An 18,260-nucleotide genomic window follows, 5' to 3' on the forward strand; every position below is an offset into this window, starting at 1 on the left:
GTTTTAGTATGATTTTTACATACTAGGGATGGGCAAGTAACCGATAGCAGCCTTTTTTCAAGTACTCGAGTACTCGTGACGCAGACGAGTCCAAGCGAGCGATGGCAGACGTGAAGTGAGTCCTCCTTGCCTGTAAGTGGCGCTAGCTAGCTAGCTTGCAGCAGTTTTTCACCAAAACTTCACCGGTTTGGAAGTACTTCAAAATTGTCAATCTTAAACTAAAAGAGCATTTTTGTGTTTTATTTTGAGCGTTGAGACTATTGAAGAGTGACTGTGCTGTTTTTTTTGAAATATTATATATTTGTTTCAAAATATCTTTTAGTGATCAGTTTATCAGTATCGACTATCCCTAATTTTTACTTTATTATAAATGCTTTTTCATTCATCATATATGTTCTTTTTTCATTTATATTCATTTTTTCATTAAAAGTATGTTTTTTTAATGGACTTTTTACAGTATATATATATTTTTCATTTATTATATGTATATGTTTTTTCCATTTTGGTATGATTTTTAGTTTATTATGAATGGTTTTTTTTTTCCCATTCATAATTTATGTTCTGTTTCATTTATATTTATTTTTTTCCATTTAAAAGTGTTTTTTTTTAATGGACTTTTTACAGTATATATATTTTTTCATTTATTATTATATGTCTGTTTTTTCATTTTGGTATGATTTTTAGTTTATTATGAATGTTGACTTTATCGTCACTTGAAAGTCCCAATTGTGACTTTTTCTTCGTATATTAAAAGTGAGAATCCTGCCAAACTTTAAAAAAAAATTTTCCCCTCTTCAGCGTCAATGTTTGAAAGCGCCATGTTGCCGTTTGCTGACGTGACGCGCGTCCGTCCGTCTGTCCCCCTTTTGACGCAGGCAAAGCGTTCGACATCACGTACGTGCGCCTGAAGTTCCACACCAGCCGGCCCGAGAGCTTCGCCATCTACAAGCGCGGCGGGCGCGGCGGCGCCTGGACGGCGTACGCGTACTACAGCGGCTCGTGCCGCAAGACGTACGGCAAGACCGGCCGCGGCTTCATCCGCACCGGCGAGGACGAGCGGCGCGCGCTCTGCACCGACGACTTCAGCGACATCTCGCCGCTCACCGGCGGCAACGTGGCCTTCTCCACGCTGGAGGGGCGGCCCGGCGCCTACAACTTCGACCGCAGTCCCGTCCTGCAGGTGCGTCGCCGCACCTGATTTGGCCCCTTTCAAAATGATTTGCATTTGTGCAGTTCTAGCACCCTCTGGTGGCGAGTTTTTGAGTGCAATCTAATTTTCGTTAGGGATGTTTGAGCCGTCACTAATTGTCAGATGAAGGATAAAGCAACAATATAAGATAATAATAATCTAATATCATTGCAGTTATGTACAAAAGCACAATATTGTGCTTTTCTTTAGTATGAGCTCATTTTTTTACAATATTGTGACCTTTTTTAAATATCACCAACCTCCCCACAATATGGTGATAATTATCATATCGTGCCATTTGGATATCGTTCGTCATATCCCTTCGTGACACGGCGTTCCCTTGACTTAACTCATTCACTGCCAGTCATTATAGAATTTTTTTACATTTCCAATACTCACGTGATATTCCATTCAATAATTATATATAAACCGAATCTACCAAATAACAGAATAGACTCCCTACTTTTTGTCCCGTCCCGTTCTTTTATAATTGACAGCAGAAAAATGTAGGTTTGCCAAAATACAGCCATTTCTCCCATGGACTCTGCAACTGTGTTTATTTCCTATAAAATGGGGCAATGATGTCATCTACCGGTGGTTGGGCATCAGTAAAGTTGTTTCCAAGTTTGATATTTACAGTGGAGCATGCTCAGATTCGCCCCCATTTAGCACCGCTCTAAAAAATACAATTGACAAGTATACTTGTCAAAGGCAATGAATGAGTTAGCAATTATTTGGCGGGCCACTCATAAGAGTGGCGGGGAAATGGACACGTATGATTTATTTTTATTTATTATTATTATTTACATATAAATACATATCATAGATATTTCTATATTATATTTATTCATATTTTATTTAGATTCTTTTTATTATAATATGAATTTTGTTTTAATTTATGTATTATTTATTGCTATTTATTTATTTGATTCTTCATTTATTTATTATGATTATTATTGTTACTATTTTATGATTAGCTTTATCATAGATTATTGTGGATTTATCACCTGAGCAATATATGGATAATTGCGGTATCATCATATTGTGGGATAGTTATCGTATCACATAATCATATCATGAGGGAGCCCCTAATACGTCTCCTGCAGCGCATGCAAGAGCTCGTGGTGGGTGGATCGATTCAAATATTGATATTATCGATACTATGTCAGTATTGATATCACTATACATAACCCCCTTAATATTGTCTTTTAATGCTGATCAAACAGATCGCAACCTGTTTGTTAAATAGTGTTTCAGTTCAATACATTATCATACAAATCTTACAGTGTACATGTACAAGTTTATTGATTAGTATTTTCTCAATTTGGGTAAAAAAAAAAAATCGCAATGAACAACTGACAGATTCGTATCGGGATTAATCCGTATCAAATTGAATTGTGATCAATGAATCATGATTCGTGATACAGATCAAATCACCAGATACGAGGCAATTCACACCCCAAACATATATATAAATATATATAAAATGTATTTATGTATTCATACTGGCCCTGTATTACTATTGGTATCGTATTGATACCAAAATATTCAGTCTTGCATACCACTAGCATGATTGCTTTCTAACACACACACAGAAATTCCAGCGATGTTTTGATGTGACGTTTACTGTCCCGTCAACTTATTTTGGGCAGCAGTGTCGGCGTGGTAGCTGTTTGCGGGGGGGGGATGTTTACACCTGCGTTGCCGCGCTCAATGGTGGCGCGCGCCGTTTGATTGTCGCTATTTGAAGCCTCCGACTTGATGTCGAACCGTCAATCAAGTCGATTTCTAAAGCACTTGTTGCTGCATACAAAGTGCTGTACATGAAACACAAATCAGTTGCAAAAACAAGAGCAAAGCAAACCTTTTCAAGTCATTGATTTTTTTCAGCTCAGTATTGTCTTACCAATTCATTCTATATTATATATCATAATATATATCATCAGAAGGTCAGGAGACCAGAGGAAAGATCAAAGGAAAGAAAGATGAAGCAAAGTTAAATATCCAGCACCAACCAGACCACATGGTCGGTTACAAAACACCAGAAACCAAGAAATTCCAACAGGTTTGGGAGATCTCAAGGGACCAGAGGAAAGATCAAAGGAAAGGAGGATTAAGCAAAGTTGATATCCAGCACCAACCAGACACCACCTGCCACCCACATGGTTGGTTACAAAACCAGAATCGTTCACCAATCCCAGAAACATCGAAATTCCAACACATTAGGGAGATCTCAAGGGACCAGAGGAAAAACTAAAGGAAGGAAGGAAGGATAGATGAAGCAGACTGAGATCAGACAGACACCAGTACAGTGAACCGCAGCTGGAGGAAAACCGATATATTTTCCCATTCAACACAATTTTGAGAAAAAGTTTTAGCTTATGTGCATATTTTTAACAAAAATTAATACAAATTCCTAGAAACTTCCAAAACTTTAAACAATATTTTTGCGCTACTCCACAATTACAAAATCAGCATAATCATTAAAAAAAAAGATTATTAATACTGTTTGAATTGTTTAAATTTATACATTTGCACCTTTTTTTTAAATTTTAAAATGACTTGTTTAATATTTTTTTAATTATAGTTTTTCCCCAAATGATTTTATTTGTCTTAATATTTTTTTTTATTAAATATTTTTAATTTTTATTATTTTGAAATTCTTTCACATTTTCTTGTTTCTACCCAAAATAAATAAATAATCGCTTGAATAATCGTGATTTCAATTATTGCCAAAATAATGAGGAGTATTTTTGAGTTGTTTCAATTTATACATTTGCACCTTTTTAAAATTTTAAACAATTTAATTTGTCATTTTTAATTTTTAGTATTTTGAAATGCTTTAACATTTTCTTCTTTCTACCCCAAAAACTAATCGTGCTTTCAATGATTGCCAAAATAATGTGGATTTTTTGTTTGTTTGTTTCCATAATGGCGCAGCCCAAACTCAACGTGTGAAAAACGTCAACAAACGCGTCAACAAACGCAACAGTTTGACCAAGAAAGAGAAAAGTTGCTTGCTTCCAAAAGCAAATTCCCAGTGAAGGACGCTTCATCCAGAAGACGGCGTGATTGATCGTGCAGCTGCACGGAGGGGGCGGAGTCAGTTAGTGGGGCTTCTTCTTCCTCCTCCCAAGCAGCTGCGGCGCGTCCGATGACGCAACGGCGGATGGAAACGCTCTGGTTGCCCCGCCCCCCCCCGCCGCGTGGGCGTGAACAAAAGGTGGCCTGTCGTGTTTGCTTTTGCAGGAAGTGGAGCGAAAGAAGACAAACAGCTGCTCAAACAGCTGCCGGATAACAGCAGCCTCCAAATTTTGGTCTCCTTCAAAGTGTTCAACGCAGGACTTTGAAAAGTTGATCTTTCCGAAATAGTTTTGCCAACACGCATTTGTCACCAGACTCATTTAGACTAAGACTAAATGCCTCATTCATAAACAATAACTGTTGGGGGTGGGAACCGCATGATGCTGCTCGATTATTCACAAAATATTAATCACAATTATTTTGGTAATAATTGAAACCACCATTATTCTAACCATCTTATATTTTGCAGTACAAAGCAAGAAAATGTGAACATGTAAAAAAAAAAAAAATACTAAGTAATTATTATTATTATTAGGTTCCAAAAAAATTCCTTGAAATCCTAATCCCTTTGGACCAAACAAAATTTACATAATTAGTTTTTAAAAATCAAATAAATAAAAAAAATAGGTCCTAATGCATTAATGCATAATCTCCGATAAAAGTATTCAAGACATAAACAGATGTTTTTTTTTCCAATGAGAAAATTATGGAAGTAAATCTGGTGCAAAAGTTTTTAAAAAAATTACTTGTAGAAAAAAAGTAGAAATTTGTATCTGTAAAAGTTGTGATTTGTACCTGTAAAAAAAATTGTACTGGTAAAAAATATATATATATATATATATATATATATATATATATATATATATATATGTATGTGTATACAAAAAAATTATATGTAAAGAAAGTACGTAAAAAAATTATACAAAAAAATTTATGTATAAAGAAAATCAGTAAAAATGTGTATTATAGCTTCAATTTTAACATATTCAAAGATTTTATGTTTCGACATTTTGAAGCACACAATTTCTGAGGAATATTAATATTGATTTCATTGGATTTAATATTGAAGTCATTTTATTTATTGACTTTTGCACAATGTTACACAAAAAAATGGTGTCACGGTTTATCAAATGAAACAATTGTAACTGACTGACATGTTGCGTGACAATAATGTGCAAGAAAAGCACAAATGTGAAAAATGAAAAATGCTCTCTGTTAAGAAGACGTAAGAAAAAAGACTGAAGCGATTTGCGAGATTAGCGTCAGACGCGAGCGTTTGTTTTGTGTCCCGACGGCCTTCGACATCGCCGACATCGTCGAATGTGGATGTCGGAGCAGCTGCTTGCGCTGGAAAAACAAACCAAGAAAAAAAAAAGCGGCTGCCTCCCCCGAGAGGCGTGATAAGCGAGCGCCGATAGCGAGCGCCAACGCTGCCGGCGGCGGCGGCCTTGGCCTCTTGCCACATTTTTCCGTGACCAGAACCAGAACCAGAACGGACGTCCGAGGCCCAGCAGATGTTTTTCCTTGGCCGCCGCACGTCTTTCCCAGCGCAGACGTTGCCAAGGCGACCACGCGTCGACGTCGTCTTGTTACCGAGCGTTCGGGACGGCCGATTCGGCGCTTTGAAATCGGATAACGAGATTTATTTTGATAGGAACCAGAAAAAAAACAAAGTTTGAAATGCGTCACACAGAAGTGAGGCCACTAGAAAAGCACCTTCACATGATGTTTTGGAATCCACATTTAAAGGCATACTTGACTCATGCCGCCATTTTCACCAGTAAAAAGTTTACATTTGGTCCACAATGAATTTGATGACTTCAGTAGTTTTCAGACTAAATGGATAACTTTATTTAAAAAGTCATTTTTGTACTTGCTGTCGACTGATGATGACATCACCTGTGCTGAGGAAGTCGGTCACTCACGGCCAATCATGGCTCAGTGTGCTAACCAAGCCCAGAAAACAGGTGAGCCATGTTTACCTGCTTCCTAAGCACAGGTGATGTCGTCGTAAAAAAAAGAAAAGGCAGATTGTGATGAAAGAAATTGTGTGTTGGTGTAAATGTACGATTTCATCTTCTGTTTTTTTTTTTGTTACTTTTTTTGGAAATTTTTCATACTTTGTTTTCATACATTTTCATGGCAATTTTATGGACACATTCTGATCATTTTCTATCCGTCTTCCTTTATTGGACAGTTTAGGGCTATTTTCTTTTCCAGCACTTTTGATGATTTTTTTTTTACATTTTATGGTAATTTTTCTTATCTCTGTCTCTTTCCTTTTTTATGATATTTTCTGGCTATTTTTTTTTTTTTGCCTCAATTTTTCCGGCCCTTGTGGCAATTTTTTTTTTTCCATTTTATGGTACTTTTCTGTCTCTTTTAAAAAAAAATATATATTTTATGGCTATTGTGTTTTGTTTTGTTTAGTTTTTCCTCAATTTTCCGGCACTTTTGGCGAGTGTATTGAAGCACATGAGCAGCAGACAGGAAGTAAAACCTTTGAAACAGGAAGTGCTCTTTTGCAGGTTGTTGTTGTTGTTGTTGTTTTTTGTTGAGACGCGGAGTCGTTGACTCGGCTGTTGCGTTGCCGCGGCAGGACTGGGTGACGGCCACCGACATCCGCGTCACCTTGAACCGCCTCAACACGTTCGGCGACGAAGTCTTCAACGACCCCAAAGTGCTCAAGTCGTACTACTACGCCATCTCCGACTTCGCCGTGGGCGGAAGGTAAGCATTTGGAACGCTTGTGCAAGGCCCACACAATCTACATTTTAGAGTCTCTTCTTTCATTAGGAACAAAAAAAATCTGCTTCTATCTGTTTGTGTTTAGCAGCAATTAGCAATCAAATGTAGCCAAGTTTCATCAATCGTCACATTCCTGGTGAAAACAACGACTTAAAGAGCTTGTTGCAACATGGCCCTGGTTGATCTCTTATACTCGTTTTTGGAATTACTACCATTTTTTTTTTCAACAGTTGAGAGGCTTCTGTATGCTCGAGCTTAAAAAAAACATATAAATATGTTTTTGGGAGCAAATGATTTTTTATTTTTTTAAGGCTCTTACAATTGAAAATGTAATAAACGTGGAAAGAAAAGACACTTTAATGTCTCCATTTGTCTTGCAAAGCCGACTGGAGTCGATCATGACGATTTTTATTCCCACATTGATAGATTGAAGCAGAAATGATTTTCGATCCAAGATGGATTCTGAATCGAATCACAGGAATCAGACGGTCAAAGATTCTCATTCGTAGTATTAGATTGTGAATACGTTGCAGTGGTTGGAATGTAACATAATGAACATAATAATAATAATAATAATAATAACGCGTTTGGTTGGATGTTGACTGATTTGTGGGGACGAAAACCTCCGGCGAACGTTTCCTTCCTCAGCACGGTTTTTTTGTTGTTTTTTTTTTCCCACCACGTCTGCCAGCGACAAACGGGAAAAGCAACAAAGACTTCAATCAAACACGTTTTTTTTTTCTTTCTTTTTTTTTTCCTGCCAGCGAGTCTCAGCTTGTCGTCTCCTTCCGCGTCCGTTTCGTCGTCTTCATCTGTTCGTTTTCTTGTCGTCTGCTCAAGGGCAGATTTGGCAAAAGTCACGTTTTGCTTCCCAAACAAGCCGAACATTCATTTGTCCAAAATAATACACACTCATGATCAACATCTGATTTTGCTCAAGGGAAAAGATGAAAGAAGAAGTTCAATTACAATTTCATAAAAACAAAAAATTGCTAGCATATATATATATATTACGATTTTTTTTTTCGTCATTTGTTTTTATTATTCATTGGTATTTATTTTTATATAATATATTTATATATTATATTTTGTATTTATATTATATTTATATTTATTTATATTATTTTGTTATATTGTGAATTACTTAATTTATTTCTTTATTTGTATTATTTATTTGTATTTTTTATTTTTCATTAATATTTATTTTATTATTTTATTTATAATCATAATAATAATAATGATAATAATAATAGTAATAATAATTATTATTATTATTACTATTACTATTTTATGATTAGTTTTATTATAGACTATCATGGATTTATGACCTGATCAATATATCGATAATTGTGATATCGTTATTGTGAGCCTTGTATGGCTTTTGGTATCTTTTCGTGAGGTTCCTAATCAATAGTTATCGGCAGATATTATCGGTGGCTTCCCCCCCCCCCAAATCAAGACGCGAATATTCCGTTTGTTGATGTGTTTTGTTTATTTTTTCCCCCCGTCAGGTGCAAGTGCAACGGCCACGCCAGCGAGTGCGTCAAGGACGGCGACGGGCAGCTGGTGTGCAATTGCAAACACAACACGGACGGCGCCGACTGTCAGCTGTGCAAAGCCTTCTTCAACGACCGGCCGTGGGGGCGGGCCACCGCCGACGACGCCAACGAGTGCCTGCGTGAGTGGCGCGCCGGGCCGCCGCCCGAGGTGCGTTTGATTTCTCCATTTTGGTCTCCCGGCAGCGTGCGAGTGCAACGGCAAGAGCGCCCGCTGCTACTTTGACGCCGAGCTGTACCGGGCCACGGGTCACGGAGGTCACTGCCAGAACTGCGCCGACAACACGGACGGCCCGCGCTGCGAGCGCTGCCTGGAGCGACATTACCGGCGCCGCCACGACGACCGCGACGGCGACCGCTGCCTGCCCTGCGCCTGCGACTCCGCGGGTGAGCATCCGACCGAAAACAAACACCCACAGAAAAAAAAAAAACACTTTCTATGGACGACATTTGGATTTCATTTTTGATATCCCTTTTTATTTTCACTTTTAGGCCTTTATTTATTTTTTGAGTTATTTTGTCATTCATTTGGAATGTTGGCAGTCGAAATGGTTGATCAGCCTTCAAAATAAATGACTAAATAAATACATGACTAAATAAATGCAAATAAAAATGAAAACAAAAACAATACATTTATATTCAATTTAGTTATATCCGTTTTTATTTTCACTTTTAGTCATTTATTTATGCATTTATTGATTTGGTTATTTTGCATTTATTTATTTTGTCATTTATTTTGTAATTTTGGCAGATTTGGGCCGTACTGCCAAGTCAAAATGTTTATTCAAATGAGGGGGCGGTCTTAAGTGTGGCGAGCTCTTCGCCTATTGGTTGATTGGCCTGAAAAACAAATGACAAAAGAAATGAATAGATACATAAATGACTATATAAATGTATAACAAAATGAATAAATAACTGACTAAAAATTAAAATAAAAAACGGATATAAAAAAATATAATGACAAAATTAAATACAAATAGATTTTTATTTTCACTTTTAGTCATTTATTTATGTATTTATTTATTTTAATATAATACAGTTATTTATTTATTTATTTATTTATTAATTTACTTATTTATTATTCTGGGGTTTTTTTAATATATTTTTTTCCCTGTTTTTCTTGAATAATGTTTCCTCACTTGTTTTTTTTTTTTCTTGAATATCCAACACTTACATCCTAAACGGCTATATTAGTCATGTTGAATTGATTTTTTGGTTTTTATTTATTTAATGTGGAAATGCATTTTACAAAATAAATGAAGACAAAGTACAATTTATTTCTTGTATTTGATTTGTTATTTTGCTGATCCGAAGCGTGACTTTTGTGATCCGTTGCCGCACAAAATCAAAGGTAAGAAGTCACGCGGGTGTTCCGAGATGCACAAATGTTTGTGCTCATCTTGTCCTCCGGATGAGCAAAACATTTTTCTGGTGTCGAGGCTCACAGAAGACCAAAATGAATGTGATTTTGGTGTGCAGGTTCCGAGTCTCCCCAGTGCGACAGCCGAGGCGTGTGCGCGTGCAAGCCGGGTGTGACGGGCGACAAGTGCGACCGCTGTCAGCCCGGATTTCACAGCCTGACCCAGGCCGGCTGCAGGTGAGCCCGCGTCGGCGCGCAACAAATGCGTCAAATCCAATTCGATTGAAAAAAAATATCATTCACTCCCAGACATTTTGGCTCCTCGCCGTTTCACTGCGTTTTGACTCATTTTGCAAGGCCCGCAGAATATTCTGTTCTATTGCTATCAAAACATGGAACCTACCAAAAGAAAGATTAGAGTCAGAAAAAAAGTATACTTCTGTTTCCGTTTTTCAGCAATTAGCATTAGAATGTAGCTAAGTTTCATTCTTATTGACAAATCAGTTGATCTCTTATCCTCTGCTGCCACCTGCTGGCTCTTTTTGTAATACTACCATTGCTTCAAGCATTCTCTTCAGTTGAGAGGCTGCATCAAAGCCTTCTGTATGCTCTAGCATAAAAAAAAAAATATAAAAAACGTATAAATACGTCTTTGGGAGCAAATGAGTTAACAGGGAATTTTCTTCTTTATCGCAGGTAGTTTTTGTAACGTAACATCCACAATAAACGAAGGGAGCGCTGGATCGTGACATGTTTTTTGTTTGTTTTTGCGCAGGCCGTGTTCGTGCTCGCCGTCGGGAAGCACGACGGAATGCGACGTCAACACGGGACAATGTCGCTGCAAGGAGAACGTGGAGGGCTTCGCCTGCGACAGGTAACGCGCGCGCGCACGCCGGCCGTGGAAACCCGCGCTGAGCTTTGCGATGGCGGCAGGTGCAAGCCGGGCTTCTTCAACATGGACGCCGGCAGCGCGGAGGGCTGCTCGCCCTGTTTCTGCTTCCTGCACTCGTCGGTGTGCGAGAGCGCGGCCGGCTTCAGCGCGCACCGGCTCGTCTCCGCCTTCCAGCGAGGTAGGCGGGCTTTTGTTTGCGCCCAGCCGCCTCTTCGGCGCTGACGCCGGCGTGTGCGCGCCCGCAGATGCCGACGGGTGGACGGGCCAGCGGCGCGACGCGTCGCCCGTGCCGGTCAAGTGGTCGGCCGGCGGGCAGGAAATCTCGCTGCTCTCGCAAGATTACTTCCCCATGTACTTCGTGGCGCCAGGTAACGTGCGTGACGCCGCCTTGACATACGAGTCTTTCTGAAATGTTGCGCAAGTCGGACACATTCCAAAAAAAAACAAACGACTGAAACTAACTCAAACTAAGCATATAGTAGATAACTAAAACGAATCAAAACCACCCTGAAAACGAATTACAACTAACTTAAAAAAAAAAAACTAAAACCAATACTGATACGAATGAAAACTAAACTAAAACTAAGCATTTTTTAAATAACTCATAACTAAAACTAATAAAAACTAGCAAACTATTACTGAAATGAACTAAAACTAAGCATTTCAAAACTAAATCAATTTTTGAACATTGTGCACAAGCAATACATATTTTTTTTTTAAATTAATACTGAAATGAAAACTAAACTAAAACTAAGCATTTATGAAATGCCTAAAACTAATAAAAACAAACAAAACAAAATTTTTGAATATTGCGCACAAGTCATACACATTTAAAAAATGTTTTTAACTAATACAGTGGAAGTTCTGCTTGCGAACGTCTCTTCATACAAAATTTTCCGAGTTACGAAACGCCTCAACGGGAAAATATTGCCTCTTGTTACGAAAGAAATTTCTAGATACGAAAGGTCAAAATGCATTCCCGAACGCAACATACTTTGGGCTGTGCCTATTTCCTTCTTACGAGCGTAAATACGAGATCGGTTTTTGTGCATCGTTCTGGCATCCCATTGGCTAAGAGGAACCTCGACCGTACGCATCGATGAGCGTAGACGACATCGCCGTCTATACAGCGTCCCAACATTCATCCCGAGACCCATGAAGGGTTTTTCGGAAATGTTTGAACTAACGGCCAACGATCTTGTGCAAAAAATCAAACAATTGGTGATTGATGAAGGCACAGTCAGTTTTGAATTGCGACGAGACGGGCCTTTTTTTTTTTTTTTTTTTGGGGGAAAAAAGGTGCCTCACCATACCGGAAGTTTCCATGAAGTTTCAGAATTTGTTTAAAAGAATCGGCCAGAAAAAGTGTTCACCAGTCGGGCGTTTGTTCACTAAGATGATGTTTGCCTTGGACATTTTCGAAGGATTGTTTAAAAACAAAAAAACAAACAAACATCCTTGGATCACTTCTTTGCAAAACACCAGGCAGAAAAAAAAAAAAACACTTCTGAGAGAGAGGAACATGAACCAAAGAGGGCAAAAAACGATGAGGACAGCAGTTAAGGTAAATGAGCATCATTTTTATTCTTTACTTTATTCTTTGTTTCTTTACATTATGCACAACTCTCGTTTATTGCGCAATAATCTAATTGTAACATGTATTTGTTACATGTTTTGATGCATTTTTTATGCTTTATAAAACATTTGTGTCTGAAATTTGGGAGGCTTGGGACTAGGGGTGTGAATTGACGATTCGATTCGTATCACGATTCACAGGTCACCATTCGATTCGATACCGATTAATCCCGATACGAATTTATAAGTCGATTGTTGCGCTTTTTCTTCTTTTTTTTTTTTATTCAAATTGAGAAAATACTAATCAGTAAACTTGTACAGTCTAAGATTTGTATGAAAATGTATTATTTATTGATCTGAAACTTATACAGGTTGTAATTGTTTCATGTTCAAGAGCATTGAAATCAAATATTAAGGCTTAATGTTCCATTCAAATAACATCTTCCATGCTCAAGGTGTGAACCCTAACCCAAAGTAAGACGTTTTGTTGAATATTTTTCCATTAAAAATGGAAGTTGAAAAATCGATTCGGCCGCCTATTGAATCGATTCGAGAATTGCACGATGTAGTATCGCGATATATTGCCGAATCGATTTTTTTTAACAGCCCTACTTGGAACGGATTAGGGCATTTCCATGGAAAATGCGTCTCTACTGACAAAATGTTTAATTAAAATTAATTTTGTAAGTAGAGGTACCACTGTACTGAAATGAACGGAAAATAAGCAAAAACTAATAAAAACAAAACCACCCTGAAAACGGATTAAAACTAAAACGAACTCAGTTTTTTACACCTTAAAAATAATAAATAAAACGAAAGTAAAAGTAAGCATTTCTGAAATGTAATTTTCGAATGTTGCGCACAAGAACTGAATTTGTATTTTTTTTCCCCCGTGCGGCGGAGCAGACAAGTTCTTGGGCGACCAGCTGCTGAGCTCGGGTCAGAACCTGAGCTTGAGTTTCCGCGTGGACGGTCGCGAGAGCCGCCTGTCGGCCGAGGACCTGGTCCTGGAGGGGGCGGGCCTTCGGGTGGCCGTGCCCCTCATCTCCCAGGGCAACGCCCACCCCGGCGAGGAGAAGCAACGCTACGTCTTCAGGTCAGACTGCAGACCGAAACAAAACAAACAAAACATCGCGCTGTCCTCAAAAGAAACCAAAACACAATCCAGTCATTTCATTAGCAGATTTTTTTTCCTCTTATTTTTTTTCCGCCCCTGTATTATAAAATCATTATTTTTTTTTCTGTTTTTGCCTGTATTCTAAAATATTTTTTTCTGTTTTTCTAAATTTCGTTTTTCTGATTTTCTTAATATTTTTTCCTGTATTATAAAATCAATATTTTTCTCCTGTTATTCTTAGTATTTATTTCCTGTATTATAAAATGATCTGTTTTCTAAAAAAAAAGATTTGTTTTTCTTAGTATTTTCCTGTATTATAAAGTAATTATTTTTCTGTTTTTTTAGTATATTTCTTCCTGTATTATCAAATAAGTTTTTCTGTTTTTCGAAATATTTTTCTTCTGTGTTTCTTTGTATTTTTTCCCCTGTATTATAAAATCTTTTTTTTTTCTGTTTTTGCCTGTATTCTAAAATATTTTTTTTCTGTTTTTCTAAATTTTGTTTTTCTGATTTTCTTAATATTTTTTCCTGTATTATAAAATCAATATTTTTCTCCTGTTATTCTTAGTATTTATTTCCTGTATTATAAAATGATCTGTTTTCTAAAAAAAAAGATTTGTTTTTTGTATTATAAAGTAATTATTTTTCTGTTTTTTTAGTATATTTCTTCCTGTATTATCAAATAAGTTTTTCTGTTTTTCCAAATATTTTTCTTCTGTGTTTCTTTGTATTTTTTCCCCTGTATTATAAAATCATTATTTTACTTTTTTTTTTTTGTGTGTATTTTTCCTCCTGTTTTTCTAAATATTTTTTTTTCTGTTTCTCTTAGTATTTTTGTCCTGTATTGTAAAATAATGATTTTCTTTTTTTTTGTTTGCTTGCTCTTTTCCTTGCTGGATCTCATTTTTTGTTGTTGTGGTTGTGGCAGACTCCAGAACAGCGCCGACTACCCTTGGCAGCCGGCCATCAGCCACTCGGACTTCCAGAAACTTCTCCACAACCTGACGGCCATCAAGATCCGCGGCACTTACAGCGACAAGAGTACGGCCACAAAGACGCACAAAAACAAACAAACAAATCCAACCCCCAAAAAAGTCTTTAGTCGGCGATAGGGATGAAACCATATCGTGACATATTAAAACTGCCACAATATATCGTCGTCGTCATGTCCCAATATTATTTTTATTTACATTATATATATTATTATTGAGAAGAAAAAAAAAGGTCAAGTTGATTTCCATTTGTGCAGTTGTAGCACCTTCTGGTGGTTACTTTTTTGAGTGCAGTTTCCAATCCAGGCTTGTGAAACAAAACAATATGTGGACCAACTCCAATGTGTACATGCATTAGCATTTATATATATGATATTTATATATTTTGAGGAAAAGTATTTATAATATATACATTGTTGTGATTTTTTTGGCATCGTGATGTTTGGACATGGTGCTAATATGATGCGGTTAATGTTTGGATATTGCGATGTGTTGACGTGGCGTTTTGCTTTGCGCGCAGGCGCGGGCTACCTGGACGAGGTGTCGCTGGTGACGGCCCGGCGGGGGCCGGGGGTCCCGGCCCGCTGGGCGGAGCAGTGCACGTGCCCCCGCGGCTACGAGGGCCGCCGCTGCGAGCGCTGCGCCGCCGGCTACCGGCGCGCCCGCCCGTCGCTCGGCCCCTTCGGCGCCTGCGAGGCCTGCGACTGCCACGGCCACAGCGACGCCTGCGACCCGCGCACAGGTGAGGCGGCCGCCGCGCCCGCCGCGCCCGCTCTGCCGGAGTCGACCGACGCGTTTGCGTGTTTGCAGGCGCGTGCGACTGCCGCGACAACACGGGCGGTCTGAGCTGCCAGCGCTGCCGGGACGGTTTCTACGGCGACGCCACCAAGGGAACCGCCTCCGACTGCCAGCCGTGCCCGTGTCCCGCCGGCGCCACCTGCGTCCTGGTGCCCGACGGCGGACGGGTGGTCTGCACCAACTGTCCCGCCGGCACCACGGGTAAGCGGGCCGACGGGCGAAAATCACATTCCAAAAACACGGAATCAAATTCATGCTTACAAAACTCAAACTAAATATAACGATAGCAAAAATGTCCTTCATTGTAGTCTTTAGTCTTTCATTTTTATTTTGATTTACAGTTTAAGTTTATTTTCTTTATTTTTTTTTTTATTTTAATTTTTATTCATTCTTGTATTCTTTATTTATTTATTCTTTGTCTTTGTTTTCATTTCATTATTTCAGTTTAAGTTTATTTTCATTTCTCTATTCTTTATTTATTTTTTATTTATCATCAGTATTATTTTTAACATTCTTTTTATTCATTCTTTTATGCATTTATTTATTCTTTTATTTTTTATGTATTTTTTTCTTCATTTCATTTTTATTTCAGTTTAAGTTTATTTACATTTCTTTATTCTTTATTTATTTTATTATTTTTTATTGTATTTTTTTTATTCTTTTATTCGTTTATTTATTCTTTTAATCTTTATTTATTTATTCTTTTTTTAGTTATTCTTTTTCTTTATTTTTATTTCAGTTTAAGTTTATTTACAGTTTAAATTTATTTTCATTTCTTTATTTTTATTATTATTTTTATTCTTTTATTTATTCTTTTATTCATTTATTTATTCTTTTTCATTATTTTCATTTCATTTTTATTTCAGTTTAAGTTTAATTTCATTTATTTATTCTTTTATTCTTTATTTATTCTTTTTTTCTTCGTTTCATTTTTATTTCAGTTTAAGTTTATTTACATTTCTTTATTCTTTATTTATTTTATTATTTTTTATTGTATTTTTTTTATTCTTTTATTCGTTTATTCTTTTAATCTTTATTTATTTATTCATTATTTAGTTATTCTTTTTCTTTATTTTTATTTCAGTTTAAGTTTATTTACAGTTTAAGTTTATTTTCATTTCTTTATTTTTATTATTATTTTTATTCTTTTATTCATTTATTTATTCTTTTTCATTATTTTCATTTGGTTTTTATTTCAGTTTAGGTTTATTTAGCTTCAGTTTAATTTCATTCTTTATTCTTTATTTATTATTATTAATATTATTCTTTATTTTATGTATTGATGTATTTATTTTTGTAATTCTTTCATTTATTTTGGTCATTGTTTGCGGAGCGCGTTTGAAGGCGAGCGACGTATTTGCGCTGACGTGCCGTCGCCATTTTCCCCCCCGCAGGCAAGCGCTGCGAGCAGTGCGACGACGGCTTCTTCGGGGACCCCCTGGGCCAAGGCGGCGGTCCGGCGCGCGCGTGCCGCGCGTGCAAGTGCAGCGACAACATCGACCCCAACGCGGTGGGCAACTGCCACCGCCAGACGGGACGCTGCCTCAAGTGCGTCCACAACACGGACGGCTTCTTCTGCGACCGCTGCAAGGACGGTTTCTACGGCGAGCCGCTCGCCGCAGACCCCGCCCACAAGTGCAAAGGTCAGACCCGTCGTGTCACCAAAACTCAACATTTAATTTCAATTGAAATTCATCACTTTTATTATTTAGTTATGTTTTACATTTAAATACATTTAATAAGGAATATTTCATTTCAATTTCTTTAATTATTTGTTTTATTTTTAAAATATCAATTTACATGAAATTACATTTAATAAGGCATATTTCATTTCAATTCACAAAAGGTCAACAAAAATGATTTCCTCAACGCACATTTTTCACCGCACAAAAACTAGATTAGTGGGACTAAATTTAAATACATTTAGTAAGGCAAATTTTATTTAAATTTAAATTAATTTAATTTAAATGTTGTTGTTGTTGTTTTTTAATGCAAACTTCAATCAATTTAAATATAAATACATTTAATAAGGCGAATTTATATTTCACAAAACCTCATCAAAAAAATTATTTCCTCAGCGCACATTTTTCACCAGACAAAACTAGATTAAATATTCTCAGTAATCAACAATAATTTTAAATTATTTTTTTTAAATGCAAATTTAAATAAATTTAATAAGTGAATTTTAATTTAAATCTAACTTCATTTAACTGAAAATGTTTTATTTTTAAAATGCAGATTTAAGCTTAATTTGAAAAAAAAGGGACTGTTGACTAAATGAAGACAAGATGAAAATGTACTACGGACATTTTAGTTCATGTTGTTTTTTTAAATATTGCGCACAATCCACTTTTTTTTTAAACTAAAACGAAGCATGTATAAAATAACTCGTAAAAAGTAACCCTGAAAAGGAATTCAAAATGATTCCTTTTTAAAAAGCAAAACTCCAAACTAAATGAAAGTTCCAAAAGGGAATGACAAACCCTGTTTGTGCCGATCTGCACTGTTGTGACGTCCAATGACGCGGCGCTTCCTTTTCCTGCCAGCGTGCGCCTGCTCCCCGTTGGGCACGGCGGGCGGCCAGGCCAGCTGCTCGCCGGTGACGGGCCAGTGCCCGTGTTTGCCCAACGTCGCCGAGCGAGACTGCGGCGCCTGCCAGCCGGGATTCTTCAACCTGCGCAGCCGCAACGGATGCGAGCGGTGAGTGACCCGTTTGCCGGGTTTCCCGCGCTGCCAAAGTACCCTGAATGCAGCATTTAGCTTGCGTAGCGTACGTGATTCTGTTGTCTACTAGTGCTAACAGGAAGTTAGCATCGACTTCAGGAGAGTTTTTCCTTTGTTTTTAAAACATTGCTAGCCTACTAACACTAATAGGAGGTTAGCAAATGCTAACCAGAAGTTCGCATCGACTTTGGAAGTGTTTTTTGTTCGTTTTTAAAACATTGCCAG

At 37.4% G+C, this 18,260-nt stretch overlaps 1 protein-coding gene across 1 annotated transcript in view; it reads left to right on the forward strand.

Moving 5' to 3' along the window:
* Window positions 1-18,260, forward strand: part of lamc1 (laminin, gamma 1) — a 44,404-nt gene that overhangs the window by 11,618 nt on the left and 14,526 nt on the right. The window contains exons 2-15 of the mRNA XM_077505510.1: window positions 876-1,180; window positions 6,873-7,003; window positions 8,533-8,699; window positions 8,764-8,964; window positions 10,057-10,174; window positions 10,713-10,811; window positions 10,871-11,007; window positions 11,075-11,197; window positions 13,311-13,500; window positions 14,450-14,562; window positions 15,034-15,255; window positions 15,324-15,512; window positions 16,706-16,954; window positions 17,858-18,011. Coding sequence (XP_077361636.1) covers window positions 876-1,180; window positions 6,873-7,003; window positions 8,533-8,699; window positions 8,764-8,964; window positions 10,057-10,174; window positions 10,713-10,811; window positions 10,871-11,007; window positions 11,075-11,197; window positions 13,311-13,500; window positions 14,450-14,562; window positions 15,034-15,255; window positions 15,324-15,512; window positions 16,706-16,954; window positions 17,858-18,011 — 2,398 coding nt within the window. The remainder of the gene's footprint in view (window positions 1-875; window positions 1,181-6,872; window positions 7,004-8,532; window positions 8,700-8,763; window positions 8,965-10,056; window positions 10,175-10,712; window positions 10,812-10,870; window positions 11,008-11,074; window positions 11,198-13,310; window positions 13,501-14,449; window positions 14,563-15,033; window positions 15,256-15,323; window positions 15,513-16,705; window positions 16,955-17,857; window positions 18,012-18,260) is intronic.

This window comes from Festucalex cinctus, chromosome 1 (assembly GCF_051991245.1).
Source record: "Festucalex cinctus isolate MCC-2025b chromosome 1, RoL_Fcin_1.0, whole genome shotgun sequence".
Taxonomy (NCBI): Eukaryota; Metazoa; Chordata; class Actinopteri; order Syngnathiformes; family Syngnathidae; genus Festucalex; species Festucalex cinctus.